Here is an 18,582-nt window from a genome sequence, read left to right as displayed (position 1 = left end):
TTTTTATTTAATTTTTGAAGGACTTTGATGGTGGGAGTCAAATCTTGCAAGCAATATGGATACCTGGCTGGGAAAACTCAGAATTATCATATCTAAGTATTTTATGAACCAGTATTCTTGATTTTAAGATGGCCACACATATCCTATTGTTTTTTATTTATGCTATCTTTAGATTGATCTTGATTTTGTAAGTTGTAAAGGTTGTTTTGCTTTTCTTACATTTTCAGTGGCATTTTCTAGCAAGAGATGAAGGAGAATTACACCAGGGTGCGGAGATGGGCTGGATTCAGGATGAAGGTATGTGAAGAACCGTCTTTTGTAATCCTACTTTTTTACAATAAAATAAATGTTTTCCGTATGCATTATTTTTGTAAGAATATTAACTGAATACAGCTAATAATAAATGTTATTTTTGTAAGAATATTAAATGAATATTGCTGAAAATAAACTCACTATTTTTGTAAGAATAGTAATTTAACATTGCTGATAATAAAGTCACTATTTTTGTAAGAATAGTAATTTAACATTGCTGATAATAAATTCACTATTTTTGTAAAAATAGTAATTGAACATTGCTGATAATAAATTCACTATTTTTGTAAGAAAGTAATTGAATACTGCTGAAATAAATTATTGAAGCAGATCTATGTCTAATATGTCCTTTCAGAATTGTATTTTTGTTGCTATGTCCAAAAATGGGGATTTTTTTTCTGCATGATTTAAATGCAGTTTCAAGTCAAATATTTGCTTCTTGATAAAAATGTTAACTATGCCATTATCATTTGCAACTAATCTTTGATTGTACTCCAGGTTATTACTGGATTTTGAGATAAATTTGATGTTTGGAAAAATATCAGTTGAATATAATATTGTCTGTTATAAATTCCACATTTTCATCCAGAAAGGAAGATAAAGGAGATAACAACTTTACTGTGAAAAGATTGTAAAGGAATAACTTTTCCTGTTCTTATGGCTTGTCTGACTTGTTTCTTCATCAGAATATTATCCTCATTTCATCAGCAGGAAATGAATGAAAATAAGGTCATGGAATTAGTCTACAATCAGTGCTTATATTAGTTTTGTGACTACTAACACCTTGGTTTGCATTTTAAAAAAGTCAGTTTTCTAATGCTAAAAATCAGTCTTATTAAAGCTTAGTAATTTTGTTAACAGTCACATAATACATGCTGATAAGATCCTAATATTTTATCTTTTTGTTTGTTTCATGAAGTAGTAAAATAAATTGATGTAACAATTGCTTACCATAATTTTTGACAGTTTTAAACTTGGACACTCTTGAGACTTTAAACGTTTTGAATATCTGGCTTTTCGGCATGTTGTATGTGACTCAGGCATAAATGCAAGCTATGGTGTCAGGAGTCACACAAAATAATGACCGTTTGATATATATATATATATATATATATATATATATATATATATATATATATATATATATATATATAAAAGATTTCCAAGGCTGTTAGAATCTTAAAGAGTGTGGTTTTAACAGGTTCTTTATGGTCCAGCATTTCTACTTAATAGTGACAATAAAAAAAGTGTACTTCTGTCAAGTTTCATTTTAAAAAAATGTTTTTCTAAGGTATATACTATATTCATACAAATATTACATGGTTTTATGATAAGAAAAATAAAACTTTATGCATGTGAAAGCATCATGTAACATTCTACCACAGAACCAGATCCAGCTGTAACTGACTGTTGGGCTCAAGGTTCAGTTCCAAGGACATTTATCCCTGTTCCAATAGAGGAAGTTATAATGGAAGAAGAAGAGGAGCTCCAGGCAGTGGAAGAAGTGGAAGAAGAGAAAGAAAAGAAGTATGCATTTTAAAACTAAAACATCTTAATTACTAGAAACAAGCAATTTTGAAAAATTTCTCTTATGTATAATGTATTTATTAGGCAGTTTAACTATAAGGTGGTATATTCCTTGGTTCCCATTGACAGCATAGTATGTATGTATGGATGGATGTATGCATGCATGTACATGATCTGCTCTATAACTGAAAATTGAGAGGCTGAATTCCCCATTTGAGAAAAGGAGTGAATTTCTAACTATAGCATTTATTGAAGACATAATGGTATGGATTGAAAATAGTGTGATTTTCATGCATTCAGTTAATTGTTTCATGTGATGTTTGTGAAAAAAATGTGAATCCTGAAATCAAATGTCAAAGTTGTTTTATTTATTTTTTGAACAGGGAAGAAGTTGTAGTGGAGGAGGAGCCAGAGCTGGAGGATAGAGTCTCTGAAGCTACAGAAGATCAGGAAGAAACGGAACGAATAAAACGCATTGAAGAAGAAGAACAGAGAGCAAAGGTAATGGTTACAGAGAATATGAAAAACAGTTCATTCTAAAATATACATGTACATAACAGATTTATTTGTGGTGGGTGCGAACAGGGAATGATGAATTTCCAAATCAGATTTTAGCTGGGCAGGATAGCATTAAAAACATGGTGGCCCAGTCAACCCTGCATGCCATGTTTGTGCATCATGAAGCAGTAGCTTACTTCCAAGCTCTGAAATGTCAACATCATTTATGATACACCAAAGCAGCTTGTATTACAGAAAAGGGGAAAGATGTAGTTATATAAGGATTTGAAATAATGTAGACTTTCTACTCATGTTAAAAAATACAGTGGGGAAAACATACTTTTTGAGACCTAGTTATTTTTCAGGCTGAAAATTTCAGAACCAGCGTGTCCAGATTTAGCGCTTTTGGTTTTAGAGCTACATCAGACTGGTCTGAACTGTTCACATACAGATTAACCTTTGCAAAAAGAAGGACAAGTTTCAGATTGGAGTGAAATGGGGCACCGGGTGGCCAAGTGGTCTAAAGCACCCACCTTGACAGATCACTGCCATCTCACTTCTGTTCATGTGGGTTTGAGTCTTGGGCTCGGCCAACGTGTGGGTATGTGAGAAAGCTTGTCAGTAGCTTTCCATGAGTCAGTGGTTGGGGTTTTCCTGGGTTCTTCCTCCACCAGATATACAGGCTGCCATGTATAGCCTATCATGTGCTGAAAAATGGCATTAAACCCACAACAACAACTAAAAACCAAAAGTCCAGTATTTACCCTTCTGCACATGTGCAGCCAAACTAGCCAATCAAAACAATGTCCTTTATACACCTAAGCATACAGTTAAATGAAAATCTCTCTGAAACAGATGTGTTTGGATGCATTCAAAAGTAACCCTAAAACTGTGTTTCCTCCCTTCATTTCAAGACAAAACAAGAATTTCCAGGGAGCAATGTGTTAATGGGCGACTTTCAATAATGTGACTAAATTTGAATATTCCTTTCTTGTTTGATTATTAGTGCAAGAACATTCCACAGATATTACAAAAATGGACATTCCTTGACAATTCTTAAATAGTTTCTGACTCATTAGTTCCATCTACCATGTTTACGTGTCATGAAGCAGTACTCTACTTCTGAGCTGTGTAACCTCAGCATCATTTATGATACACCAAAAGTGGGTGGTCACATCTGTTATTGAAAATGGGAAAGATATAGTTGTATAATGAAATCAAATAATTTAACCAGAGTTTGTGTCAGGATTTTAGACTTTTTGGCCTTAGATCTAAATCAGACCAGTCTGACCTTCACATGCACAGGTGAACCTTTGTAAAAGTAGGATAGGTTTTGGATTAGAAGTGAAATGGTGTCAGGATATGAAATTTGTGGATCCATTGTGCAAAGAAAAAGGTAAAATTTTCACCCTTCTTCTAATGTACTGCCAAAATAGATTATCAAAAACTTCTTTTATACACCTAAGCATCTGCTCAAAATAAAATCTCTTGAAAACAGATGTGTTTGGATTCATTCAGAAGTGATCCCAAAAATGTGTTTCCTACCCCCGTTTCAGGAAAAATGAAAATAATTTCCAGAAGCCAGTGAGTTAAGCTTGAGTAGTTCAGGCAAGGTACTTTAATGTAAAACTTGTAGGTTTCAGGCTTCTGTTATTTGCATGGTTAACAGTAATTACTCCCTTACAATAGTAAATTGTCATTAAAATCAACTGTATCAGCATGAAAATCAGTGTTACTGACATTAGACTCGTGTTACATTTAAAAATAACCAAACAGTTTTAAAAATGGGTTCAGAATGATGATTGTTTCCAAAATTACAACTCCCACATACTTAGCATATTACACACTGAAAGTGAAGTTATTTTATGGAAGCAGGGTAAGATTTGAAATAAATTCCACATAATAGATCAGTGAGGACTATGGTATAAACATTTTACTATATGCAGTGTCTTTATCTAGTTATCTGCAGGATTATTTTCCTAAATGCTTAAGAGAAAAATTGTATTCTTAATTTCTAAATGAATTTTATGCAAATAAAATCAAATCTTCAGTCCAGTTTTTGAAAAATTCTAGAATTTCAAACAGCTGTCTTTGACTGTTCTAGGAAGAGGCAAAGAAAAAGAGGAAGATAAAATTCAAGCCATATAGAGGAAGGTTGAAGTCTTCAGGCATAAATTCTGAGTCACTAGAACAGTCTGAGTTGACTCTTATGGCAGCAGAGCTCTCATCTATGTTACAACCTCCAGAACAGCTTACTAGTAGTGGTTTGATCAACATGCCAGCCTCCTGCCATTCTATACTGAAGGTACAAAAAACAGATTTAGTATGTATGTTACGTCTGATATGTCAGTTACACTTCAAATAGTTATGCATACTTATTTGTAATCTATCATATCTACTCGCTTATAAGTTGAGTCAAACAACAAAGATCCTGCCTATTTTGGCAAAATATTTTATGTATACTTGCAGATTCAATATGAAAAATCCTTCTATTTTTGCTTTTAAGCAGATAGTTGCAATGTGTAAGAACATTGAACAATACATTGCTAAGGTAAATAAAAAAGAGGACCAATTTCTTCGAAAATGGACCTCAATAATGAACATGTAACTTGTATCTGACTTGATGGTAAACAGGAACAAAATACTGTAATATCACAAAGTCCATGTCACCTAGATTGTGTGCCATATGCGTGTATGTGTCTGTGTGTTTTCTTTTTCTGTAGATTAAATCTATTATCCCTAGATTATTTGATAATGAAATGTTTGATTGTAAGGTGACCTTGGGATGGTTCCCCGACCCAGTGGTCAACCTATTATGGGGTTTTAAAAAAAAAAAGATCTTGATTTGCCATAGTATAATGCACCTGCAGATCAGGGTCTGTGTTGCTTGTTCCACTGATTACTCCCAACAAACGGCACAGACACAGATCTGCTGGTGCATTATGCAATGGCACATATAGGTCTGTGCAGTTTGCAGTTGGATTCATCTTATAAGCGAGTATAGATGGTTGTTCTGTCTTGATCTCTTCTTGTACTGCATATTTTACACATTAGTCATAACCATAAAACTTGACAGAACTGTATCCTCTATCAAATATTTTGTGTATGCATTACTTCTCATATGTTGAATTTATTGTGACTGACTACTATTTAATTTTGCACATCTGCAATAGAACATTATTTTTAAACTCTCATCAATTCAGTGATGGTGAATAATTGATTCCAAAACAAATTGTCATTTGTAAATGCTGTTGGAACTGGTAATGGATCAAGATGTTATATAGCTCTGGTAATGTATCAAGATGTTATATAGCTCTGGTAATGTATCAAGATGTTATATAGCTCTGGTAATGGATCAAAATCTTATATAGCTCTGGTAATGTATCAAGATGTTATATAGCTCTGGTAATGGATCAAGATGTTATATAGCTCTGGTACTGGGTCAAGATGCTATATAGTTCTGGTAATGGATCAAGATGTTATATAGTTCTGGTAATGGATCAAGATGTTATATAGCTCTGGTAATGGATCAAGATGTTACATAGCTCTGGTAATGGATCAAGATGTTATATAGCTCTGGTAATAGATCAAGATGTTATATAGCTCTGGTAATAGATCAGGATGTTATATAGCTCTGGTAATAGATCAAGATGTTATATAGTTCTGGTAATGGATCAAGATGTTACATAGTTCTGGTAATGGATCAAGATGTTACATTGCTCTTTTTGTTAAAACTTATATGCTGTACTGAACAATCTTTAGGTTCAAGCTGGAAGACCTCCTGGTAACAAGGATGTGGTATATGATGAAATGGGTAATGTGGTTGCTGTTGTCAAACTGAATCCAGACAGGCTGCCATCCCATAGGTTAGTTGAATTTATCCAATCCTGTACACAGAGTATATTGCTTATACAAATTATTATGTTTAAAAAGTTCATACAAAATTTAGATGAAATTAATGGCAGCAAGAGCAGGATTAACTATGACTTAAACAAATTATTCCCATTCATGACGTTACATCAAAGTGAGAGAGAGAGTAAGAGAGAGAGGCTACATTTGTAATTTAGAAACTAGCCTTAAATACAGTAACATTTTAAGAATATACCATTTTACAGAAATTCTGAGTTCTGCATTGACTTAGGAGTATGCATGCATATAATTTCCACATATTGTTATCAAATCTGAATCTCATCATATAAGCATAGATTAGGTTCTGAACAACTTTGTTCTGAGTGCAAATGAATACAAATTAATAAAAGCAATGAAGTTTTGTAGCTGAATTGTTCCTGGTTATTTAGGAAATCAAAGTTGAACCCAAACAACCATATTGTAATGCACACTAAGCTGTGAACACACATGAGAGAGAGAGAGAGAAACACATACACACCAGCAAAGAGTACTATATGTACACACTTTATACTTACTAAGATATGGACAGGTTAGACAAGGCCTGGGATCATAAAACCTTTGAACTTCTCTCACAGCCAGTCAAATGTGGCATTAGATAAGTCTTTTGTAATTGGGGGACACACGATCTCTAGCTCAAACTTGTGCTTCAAGATTATTATGTTTTCCAGAGGCCTGGATCTGCCATTGCACATAAATGCACCAGCAGATGTGATCTAGTTCTATGCTCTTACTTGAAAACATAGGGGAAACAGCATGGACTGTAATCTGCGGAAGGCACACCTTAATTGGATGAAGCTGTCAGCATTTGGTGACAAATTTAACAAACAGATACAATAACTAGATCAATGAGACTGGACTGTTAGTAGATCAAAATGTCATTATTAGGTTATAAGTTCGAATTAATTTTGGTATTTTGTTTTAAAATGTTGGGTGGAAGATATATTTATACCATGAAACCATATATTTCTCAACATTTTCTAATATTTGATGCTCATATAAATTTGACTAAAATTGTCTTATCTACGATAAAACATCATTTACATTTTATGTCATATATATCACATTGAATGTCAAAATTCATCCAAAATAAAACTACAAAATTCAACAAGCAAACATTTATCATCAGAATTATAAAAAAAGAAATGTTATTTTTAAGATGGTGAGTTTTGTTAACGTTTTGCTTGTATCATTTGTAGGCTTATCCTTTTCTCACATGTAGAATTAACATCATGCCAAGTTCTTATAGTTTTATCTGTTGCCCATATATAGAATTAACTTCATCCCAAATTACCCTTTGCAGGCATGTGAATGTAGAGTAGCCTCAATGCACACTCGCACGTGCTGTAAATGGAGACCAATATAGGCAAGAGCCTCAGTGGGGATAAGTGGTTAGCATACTGGACTCATCTCTGATGGGGTGTAGGTTAAAATCTTACTATAGGATTAATGTGGTCCAGCTACAGTGGCATGTCCTTGGGCAACATACTCCATTTACCTTGACACTAAATAATGTTTTTTGTTGTGCAGTAAAACACCAAATCCAAGCATCAGATCCCAAGTCAAATTCATCTTCTTCATAATCACTCTTGAAAAATCACTGTATATCCACATCTGTAATCATCCTTGGGTAAGCACTCCAGTTGCCTTGATGACACTAAATAACTTCCTTTCTCTGATGTGCTGTAAAACACCAAAGCAGTGCAAACCAAACAAGATCATCTCTTGTTGTGGAAATTATGCAAGTATCATAGTTTGTAAATGCTGCAATCCCCCATTTTACAATGACAAAAGACACAACAGTTTCAGTGATGTCACTTGTTGCATTGATATTGATGAAATGCATGTAATCTATGCATCAAAAGTTGTTGTATTATACAGTTTCAGGTCTAGAGTGTGTAACTGTGGCATTCATGTGCTTTTGGTAACATGTACCTCAATTTATTCCTGTTGCACCATTATTTATTACTTCAGACAAAGAAAAAACCAAAAAGATGGTAACATTTCTGGTATTAATTTAAAATCTTTCTTTTTATTGAATTTCATTCAAAAACCACCCTATCTCCTTGTGCTGACTGTTCAGTATATGACCTTTTTCTGTCCATCACTACTGGAGAATTTACAATTTCTGAGTTTTAGAATTTAATTTTTGCCATTGTTTACAGGGTGACTGTGAGGTACCAGGTTGTTGACCCAGCAGTAGAGGCTGCTCGAGCCAGACTTGAGGCAATGAGGACTGGGAAATACTCAGCACCACAAAGAGCATTCAAAAAGAAATCAAGTCTGAAGAAAGACCAGATGGACCAACTAGAATCATCAACAGGTAAGTTGATCATCAGGGTCTGTTGAGTGAAATGATGATATCAAGGGCTAGTCTCAAATGTTTAAAATTCCCAAGCTACAATGTATTGAAGTTTGTTTAAATGTAGCTAACCTTAAAGAACATGAATTAGCCAGACACGAGACTAGATTTTTATCTATTAGGATGCCAGATTTAGAATCTAGTCAGATTCAAAATTAGAGAAAGCTTTTAAGTCAATTCAAAATGAAGATGCAGTGTAAAGTTAAATTTAATATATATATATATATATATATATATATATATATATATATATATATATATATATATATATATATATATAAAATCAAGTTTTGCAGGCTTAAGATACAAAATTTTAACATGAGTTTCTTCATTTTCTGTTACAGAGATGGATCTTGTGAAACAAAAACCAGTGAAGACTCCATTGCCTCCACCATTGGTAGGTTAAAGTATTTCCAGTCAGAGCTGATCATTTGTATTTTCAGCCACTTGTCCAGGCCAGGGCAAGTGGTTTCAGAAAATTTACTCGTCCCAGTATTTCAATCTCTTGCCTAGATCTGATGAGATGTATGCATTTTAATCCCTAGAAGAAACAAAACAGAAATAATGCACAACATAATTATTTCTTCAAAGGGATTAATGCTTTAGTTTTTTATTGTCAAGGTATCTTCTATACAATAATATCTGCTCTGATGTTTTGTCATTGCAACTTCATCAACAGACTGGAATGGAATTTAATGAAGTTCATACTATTCCTAACTTCTTCTCTGAAGACTTGATCAATTGACAGAACATAGTTTCTTGCCCTTTGTCTTTTCTCATAATCTGCACCAAGTTTAATGCTGTCCTTCTCCTGGAGTGCAGACTGCATTCTTATATCAGAAAATGGTTTTCCATAGGGTATAAGCTGTGTTAAAGTCAGTAACTTGGTAAAATCAAGACTTGATGGGCTTTCATAATAACATGGTAAAATCAATACCTTGAAGGGCTTTAACAATAACATGGTAAAATCAGTACCTTGAAGGGCTTTAACAATAACATGGTAAAATCAGTACCTTGAAGGGCTTTAACAATAACATGGTAAAATCAATACCTTGAAGGGCTTTAACAATAACATGGTAAAATCAATACCTTGAAGGGCTTTAACAATAACATGGTAAAATCAATACCTTGAAGGGCTTTAACAATAACATGGTAAAATCAATACCTTGAAGGGCTTTAACAATAACATGGTAAACTCAAGACCTTGAAGGGCTTTAACAATAACATGGTAAAATCAATACCTTGAAGGGCTTTAACAATAACATGGTAAAATCAGTACCTTGAAGGGCTTTAACAATAACATGGTAAAATCAATACTTTGAAGGGCTTTAACAATAACATGGTAAAATCAAGAACTTGAAGAACTTGAACAATAACATGGTAAACTCAAGACCTTGAAGAGCTTGAATATTAACATGGTAAAATCAAGACATTGAAGGGCTTTTATAACGACATGGTAAAATCAAGACCATGAAGGGCTTGAATATTAACATGGTAAAATCAATACCTTGAAGGGCTTGAATATTAACATGGTAAAATCAATACTTTGAAGGGCTTGAATATTAACATGGTAAAGTCAATACTTTGAAGGGCTTTCATAATAACATGGTAAAATCAATACTTTGAATGGCCTTAACAATAACGTGGTAAAATCAATACCTTGAAGGGCTTGAATGTTAACATGGTAAAATCAATACTTTGAAGGGCTTGAATATTAACATGGTAAAATCAATACTTTGAAGAGCTTGAATATTAACATGGTAAAACTAATACTTTGAAGGGCTTTCATAATAGCATGGTAAAATCAATACCTTGAAGGGCTTGAATATTAACATGGTAAAATCAATACTTTGAAGGGCTTGAATATTAACATGGTAAAATCAATACTTTGAAGGGATTTCATAATAACATGGTAAAATCAATACCTTGAAGGGCTTGAATATTAACATGGTAAAATCAATACTTTGAAGGGATTTTATAATAACATGGTAAAATCAATACTTTGAAGGGCTTTAACAACAACATGGTAAAATCAAGACCTTGAAGGGCTTTAACAATAACATGGTAAAATCAGTACCTTGAAGGGCTTTAACAATAACATGGTAAAATCCAATACCTTGAAGGGCTTTAACAATAACATGGTAAAATCAATACTTTGAAGGGCTTTAACAATAACATGGTAAAATCAATACTTTGAAGGGCTTTAACAATAACATGGTAAAATCAATACCTTGAAGGGCTTTAACAATAACATGGTAAAATCAATACCTTGAAGGGCTTTAACAATAACATGGTAAAATCAATACCTTGAAGGGCTTTAACAATAACATGGTAAAATCAATACCTTGAAGGGCCTTAACAATAACATGGTAAAATCAATACCTTGAAGGACTTTAACAATAACATGGTAAAATCAAGACCTTGAAGGGCTTTAACAATAACATGGTAAATTCAATACCTTGAAGGGCTTTAACAATAACATGGTAAAATCAATACCTTGAAGGGCTTTAACAATAACATGGTAAAATCAAGAACTTGAAGAACTTGAACAATAACGTGGTAAACTCAAGACCTTGAAGGGCTTGAATATTAACATGGTAAAATCAAGACATTGAAGGGCTTTTATAACGACATGGTAAAATGAAGACCTTGAAGGGCTTGAATATTAACATGGTAAAATCAATACTTTGAAGGGCTTGAATATTAACATGGTAAAATCAGTACTTTGAAGGGCTTGAATATTAACATGGTAAAGTCAATACTTTGAAGGGCTTTCATAATAACATGGTAAAATCAATACTTTGAAGGGCCTTAACAATAACGTGGTAAAATCAATACCTTGAAGGGCTTGAATGTTAACATGGTAAAATCAATACTTTGAAGGGCTTGAATATTAACATGGTAAAATCAATACTTTGAAGGGCTTGAATATTAACATGGTAAAATCAATACTCTGAAGGGCTTTCATAATAGCATGGTAAAATCAATACCTTGAAGGGCTTGAATATTAACATGGTAAAATCAATACTTTGAAGGGCTTGAATATTAACATGGTAAAATCAATACTTTGAAGGGCTTGAATATTAACATGGTAAAATCAATACCTTGAAGGGCTTGAATATTAACATGGTAAAATCAATACTTTGAAGGGCTTGAATATTAACATGGTAAAATCAATACCTTGAAGGGCTTGAATATTAACATGGTAAAATCAATACCTTGAAGGGCTTGAATGTTAACATGGTAAAATCAATACTTTGAAGGGCTTGAATATTAACATGGTAAAATCAATACTTTGAAGGGCTTGAATATTAACATGGTAAAATCAATACTCTGAAGGGCTTTCATAATAGCATGGTAAAATCAATACCTTGAAGGGCTTGAATATTAACATGGTAAAATCAATACTTTGAAGGGCTTGAATATTAACATGGTAAAATCAATACTTTGAAGGGCTTGAATATTAACATGGTAAAGTCAATACTTTGAAGGGCTTTCATAATAACATGGTAAAATCAATACTTTGAATGGCCTTAACAATAACGTGGTAAAATCAATACCTTGAAGGGCTTGAATGTTAACATGGTAAAATCAATACTTTGAAGGGCTTGAATATTAACATGGTAAAATCAATACTTTGAAGGGCTTGAATATTAACATGGTAAAATCAATACTTTGAAGGGCTTTCATAATAGCATGGTAAAATCAATACCTTGAAGGGCTTGAATATTAACATGGTAAAATCAATACTTTGAAGGGCTTGAATATTAACATGGTAAAATCAATACTTTGAAGGGATTTCATAATAACATGGTAAAATCAATACTTTGAAGGGCTTTAACAATAACATGGTAAAATCAATACCTTGAAGGGCTTGAATATTAATATGGTAAAATCAATACTTTGAAGGGATTTCATAATAACATGGTAAAATCAATACTTTGAAGGGCTTTAACAACAACATGGTAAAATCAAGACCTTGAAGGGCTTTAACAATAACATGGTAAAATCAGTACCTTGAAGGGCTTTAACAATAACATGGTAAAATCAATACCTTGAAGGGCTTTAACAATAACATGGTAAAATCAATACTTTGAAGGGCTTTAACAATAACATGGTAAAATCAATACTTTGAAGGGCTTTAACAATAACATGGTAAAATCAATACCTTGAAGGGCTTTAACAATAACATGGTAAAATCAATACCTTGAAGGGCTTTAACAATAACATGGTAAAATCAATACCTTGAAGGGCTTTAACAATAACATGGTAAAATCAATACCTTGAAGGACTTTAACAATAACATGGTAAAATCAGGACCTTGAAGGGCTTTAACAATAACATGGTAAAATCAATACCTTGAAGGGCTTTAACAATAACATGGTAAAATCAATACCTTGAAGGGCTTTAACAATAACATGGTAAAATCAAGAACTTGAAGAACTTGAACAATAACGTGGTAAACTCAAGACCTTGAAGGGCTTGAATATTAACATGGTAAAATCAAGACATTGAAGGGCTTTTATAACGACATGATAAAATCAAGACCTTGAAGGGCTTGAATATTAACATGGTAAAATCAATACTTTGAAGGGCTTGAATATTAACATGGTAAAATCAATACTTTGAAGGGCTTGAATATTAACATGGTAAAGTCAATACTTTGAAGGGCTTTCATAATAACATGGTAAAATCAATACTTTGAAGGGCCTTAACAATAACGTGGTAAAATCAATACCTTGAAGGGCTTGAATGTTAACATGGTAAAATCAATACTTTGAAGGGCTTGAATATTAACATGGTAAAATCAATACTTTGAAGGGCTTGAATATTAACGTGGTAAAATCAATACTTTGAAGGGCTTGAATATTAACATGGTAAAATCAATACTTTGAAGGGCTTTCATAATAGCATGGTAAAATCAATACCTTGAAGGGCTTGAATATTAACATGGTAAAATCAATACTTTGAAGGGCTTGAATATTAACATGGTAAAATCAATACTTTGAAGGGATTTCATAATAACATGGTAAAATCAATACTTTGAACGGCTTGAATATTAACATGGTAAAATCAATACTTTGAAGGGATTTCATAATAACATGGTAAAATCAATACTTTGAAGGGCTTTAACAATAACATGGTAAAATCAATACCTTGAAGGGCTTGAATATTAACATGGTAAAATCAATACTTTGAAGGGATTTCATAATAACATGGTAAAATCAAGACCTTGAAGGGCTTTCATAATAACATGGTAAAATCAAGACCTTGAAGGGCTTTCATAATAACATGGTAAAATCAAGACCTTGAAGGGCTTTAACAATAACATGGTAAATCAAGAACTTGAAGAACTTGAACAATAACATGGTAAAATCAATACCTTGAAGGGCTTGAATATTAACATGGTAAAATCAATACTTTGAAGGGATTTCATAATAACATGGTAAAATCAAGACGTTGAAGGTCTTTCATAATAACATGGTAAAATCAATACCTTGAAGGGCTTTAACAATAACATGGTAAATCAAGAACTTGAAGAACTTGAACAATAACATGGTAAACTCAAGACCTTGAAGGGCTTGAATATTAACATGGTAAAATCAAGACATTGAAGGGCTTTTATAACGACATGGTAAAATCAAGACCTTGAAGGGCTTGAATATTAACATGGTAAAATCAGTACCTTGAAGGGCTTGAATATTAACATGGTAAAATCAATACTTTGAAGGGCATGAATATTAACATGGTAAAGTCAATACTTTGAAGGGCTTTCATAATAACATGGTAAAATCAATACTTTGAAGGGCCTTAACAATAACGTCGTAAAATCAATACCTTGAAGGGCTTTAACAATAACATGGTAAAATCAATACTTTGAAGGGCCTTAACAATAACGTGGTAAAATCAATACTTTGAAGGGCTTGAATATTAACATGGTAAAATCAATACTTTGAAGAGATTTCATAATAACATGGCAAAATCAAGACCTTGAAGGGCTTTCATAATAACATGGTAAAATCAATACTTTGAAGGGCTTTAACAATAATGTGGTAAAATCAGTACCTTGAAAGGCTTTAACAATAACATGGTAAAATCAATACCTTGAAGGGCTTTAACAATAACATGGTAAAATCAATACTTTGAAGGGCTTTAACAATAACATGGTAAAATCAATACTTTGAAGGGCTTTAACAATAACATGGTAAATCAAGAACTTGAAGAACTTGAACAATAACATGGTAAACTCAAGACCTTGAAGGGCTTGAATATTAACATGGTAAAATCAAGACATTGAAGGGCTTTTATAACGACATGGTAAAATCAAGACCTTGAAGGGCTTGAATATTAACATGGTAAAATCAGTACCTTGAAGGGCTTGAATATTAACATGGTAAAATCAATACTTTGAAGGGCATGAATATTAACACGGTAAAGTCAATACTTTGAAGGGCTTTCATAATAACATGGTAAAATCAATACTTTGAAGGGCCTTAACAATAACGTGGTAAAATCAATACCTTGAAGGGCTTTAACAATAACATGGTAAAATCAATACTTTGAAGGGCCTTAACAATAACGTGGTAAAATCAATACTTTGAAGGGCTTTAGCAATAACATGGTAAAATCAGTACCTTGAAGGGCTTTAAAAATAACGTGGTAAAATCAATACTTTGAAGGGCTTTAACAATAACATGGTAAAATCAATACTTTGAAGGGCTTTAACAATAACATGGTAAATCAAGAACTTGAAGAACTTGAACAATAACATGGTAAACTCAAGACCTTGAAGGGCTTGAATATTAACATGGTAAAATCAGTACCTTGAAGGGCTTGAATATTAACATGGTAAAATCAGTACTTTGAAGGGCTTGAATATTATCATGGTAAAGTCAATACTTTGAAGGGGTTTCATAATAACATGGTAAAATCAATACTTTGAAGGGCCTTAACAATAACGTGGTAAAGTCAATACCTTGAAGGGCTTGAATATTAACATGGTAAACTCAATACCTTGAAGGGCTTGAATATTAACATGGTAAAATCAAGACCTTGAAGGGCTTTAACAATAACATGGTAAAATCAATACCTTGAAGGGCTTGAATATTAACATGGTAAAATCAAGACCTTGAAGGGCTTTCATAATAACATGGTAAAATCAAGACCTTGAAGGGCTTGAATATTAACATGGTAAAATCAAGACCTTGAAGGGCTTGAATATTAACATGGTAAAATCAAGACCTTGAAGGGCTTGAATATTAACATGGTAAAACCAATACCTTGAAGGGCTTGAATATTAACATGGTAAAATCAATACCTTGAAGGGCTTGAATAATAACATGGTAAACTCAAGACCTTGAAAGACTTGGATATTAACATGGTAAAATCAAGACCTTGAAGGGCTTGAATATTAAAATGGTAAAATCAAGACTTTGAAAGGCCAGAATATTAATAATATGATATTAACTTAAGAAGTGCTTGAAAGCCTTTTCATTTTAGAAGGCCAGAAGTCAGCTGCATAATTTTCATAGACATTTGCAGTGATGATGATTGTATATGTAGAATGATACAGAAAAGCCCATATTCAAAATTAATTTTTTTCCCTCAGTTGCAGTCATGGAAAACAGGCACATAATTTTCTCTATAATTAGTTTTAGAAGTATATGAAGCAAAGAAAAGAAAAAACTTACACTTTCTGTTTGATCAGTTATAACTTTGGTTCTTGAAAATATTACTTGTCCTTAAATTTATTTCTTTCAGAGTTGTTCAAACCCTGTAATTATAGCTTAGAAGATCCCAATTTGTACTGATATTTTAGATTTGCTACTACTACTGAGCTGAAGTCTGAGCTAGAGACTTTGTGTTGACCAGTTATTCATCAAAAAACCTATAACTCTCTTAACATCAACTGCTCTAAATGAAAATACAAATTTTTTTGTAAATGGGGAAATTGATTTAAATATCATTTCAATATATTACATTTGTTTGTCAGTCGTTGATCGAAACGCATTTGTCAAAATTTTCAGCAATAAATCTTTCAAAGTCAGCTGCTGTTAATGAAGATTTTAATTGAGGGAAATTATTTAATTATCACTTAAATGGAATTCATGTTTTTGAAATGATATTTTGGAGATGTTCTACTTGATATTTGCTTTGTGTATTTGTCATTAGTTAGTATGCAAAGTAAGAGCTAAAAATGAAGAAATATTCCTTTAATGTTAATTTTTTTACCTATATGGATTGGCAGAACTTTTTTTTATTTCCTTTATTTCCTTTATTTTTCGTTTTTTCTTTTATCCAAATATTTCAAAGTTAATCAGGTTGTCACTTGTTTCAGTCTAAATCCCTATTCAGCATCTAATAGACTTGTGATAATCTGATACCTTGAAGTAAGCATAGAAGAAATTGACTATGTATAGTACTTGAAACAAATTAACAATGTGTGGTACATGGAACAAACTGACAATGAGCTGTACTTGAAGAAATTGACAATGTGCAGTACTTGCAAGAAATGTGTGGTACTTGGAACAAATTGACATGTGTTGTACTTGAAGGAAATATGTGGTACTTGAAAGAAATGTGTGCTACTTGCAAACGTCTCTTGATCATAATTTCCAGTTGACCACAATTTAATTGGTTGATCCATACTTTCTGCTTCAGAAGTTAAGATGGAAAAAAGATTTTTTTAATTCTTGCTTGCAAGCTTTGACTGTGTAACAAATAAAAACCATTACTTCTATTGTTTTTATTTTTTTTAATTCCATCAGTACACATCAGTAGTATGTCAGATGATTCTACAGATGTTGCAATAAAAAGAACTTTGTCAAGGGAGGTAATAAGTCAACTATGAATCAAATCACTTGATTACTTTTAGTGTTAAATTTCAGCAATACAGTGAGAATAAACTGAATCACAAAAGAGTTTTAATGTATATATAATTATCTAAAAAATGAATGAAAAAATCTGTAAGATTTTGCCCATATGTGACTTTTCAAAACAACAAAAAACTTATTTAGCCCTTAAGCTGGCATTTTCTGATGCCAAAATGCATGTATAATTATATCTATTCAGGTTATACTAATATTACTATTATTATTAATATATGGTTATTTGATCTTTTCAGATTGAAACCATGGAAGTATCTCCAGGAGTACTGGTTCGAGAGGGAGGTCGTGTAAAACAAGGGCCAGCCAGAGTAAGTGTATATGATGTCAGTGAATATTTGAGCTTTTATCAGTGGTGGAATGCAAAGAACTTTGCTCAAGACAAAACCCATAAAATTCACATCCAGGCCTGTTAGTAATGTTCATATCAAATTGCATAAGAATATATTGATTGGTTCTTTAATTGGTGCTCTTTTTAAGCAAAGAAATTAAATTAATTGTCAAGGGTTATCACTCTGTTGAAAATGAAGTTAATGACAAAACCCATAAAAGTTACATCTAGGTCAGTGAAATAATATGCATACTAAATTACATTAAAATGTTGAATGTTTCCAAAGCTATGGTGGTTTTAAGAAGTGTGATGAGACTGAAGAACATTCAGGCAGAAGGAAAATGTGATTAATATTGACCTTCCACATCTTGATGCAAGGCTCTAGTAAAATATTGGCTACTACACACCATGCTGCAATGTTATAATTTAAAAAAACATAACTTCCTATCTGCCATTGATTTTCTGTCAAAATTGTTTAGCTAACTTAACTGAAGGCTAAGCTTAAGTTATGGGTCTGCATCCATTGTGCATCCAGCATTATATCCTAATTGAGCCATTTTTTTAAACTGTATGACATTGTTTCTTACAATATGTTGGATCAAATTTGTGAATTTTTGCAATTGCATTTTTGTGGTTTCCATAGCAGCCAGGTAGAAAATATAATATGTCCTAGAAAGCTTCTGGACCAGTATGATGAGATGTTTTTTAAATGTTTTGGAGTATGGGTTCTACTGAAAATGTGACTTTCCTAGAAACCTTTT

At 32.4% G+C, this 18,582-nt stretch overlaps 1 protein-coding gene across 1 annotated transcript in view; it reads left to right on the top strand.

Annotated features, from left to right (window-relative positions):
• Window positions 1-18,582, top strand: part of LOC149802531 (uncharacterized) — a 29,386-nt gene that overhangs the window by 9,745 nt on the left and 1,059 nt on the right. Inside the window, exons 3-10 of the mRNA XM_089951775.1 lie at window positions 228-297; window positions 1,698-1,839; window positions 2,223-2,340; window positions 4,442-4,642; window positions 6,100-6,203; window positions 8,409-8,566; window positions 8,950-9,002; window positions 17,730-17,801. Of these exons, the coding sequence (XP_089807901.1) occupies window positions 228-297; window positions 1,698-1,839; window positions 2,223-2,340; window positions 4,442-4,642; window positions 6,100-6,203; window positions 8,409-8,566; window positions 8,950-9,002; window positions 17,730-17,801 (918 nt within the window). The remainder of the gene's footprint in view (window positions 1-227; window positions 298-1,697; window positions 1,840-2,222; window positions 2,341-4,441; window positions 4,643-6,099; window positions 6,204-8,408; window positions 8,567-8,949; window positions 9,003-17,729; window positions 17,802-18,582) is intronic.

Source organism: Sinohyriopsis cumingii, chromosome 3 (assembly GCF_028554795.1).
Source record: "Sinohyriopsis cumingii isolate HCF-2022 chromosome 3, ASM2855479v2, whole genome shotgun sequence".
NCBI lineage: Eukaryota > Metazoa > Mollusca > Bivalvia > Unionida > Unionidae > Sinohyriopsis > Sinohyriopsis cumingii.
The sequence above is the reverse complement of the archived record's forward strand: the minus strand, read 5'-3'. Positions and strand labels throughout refer to the sequence as shown.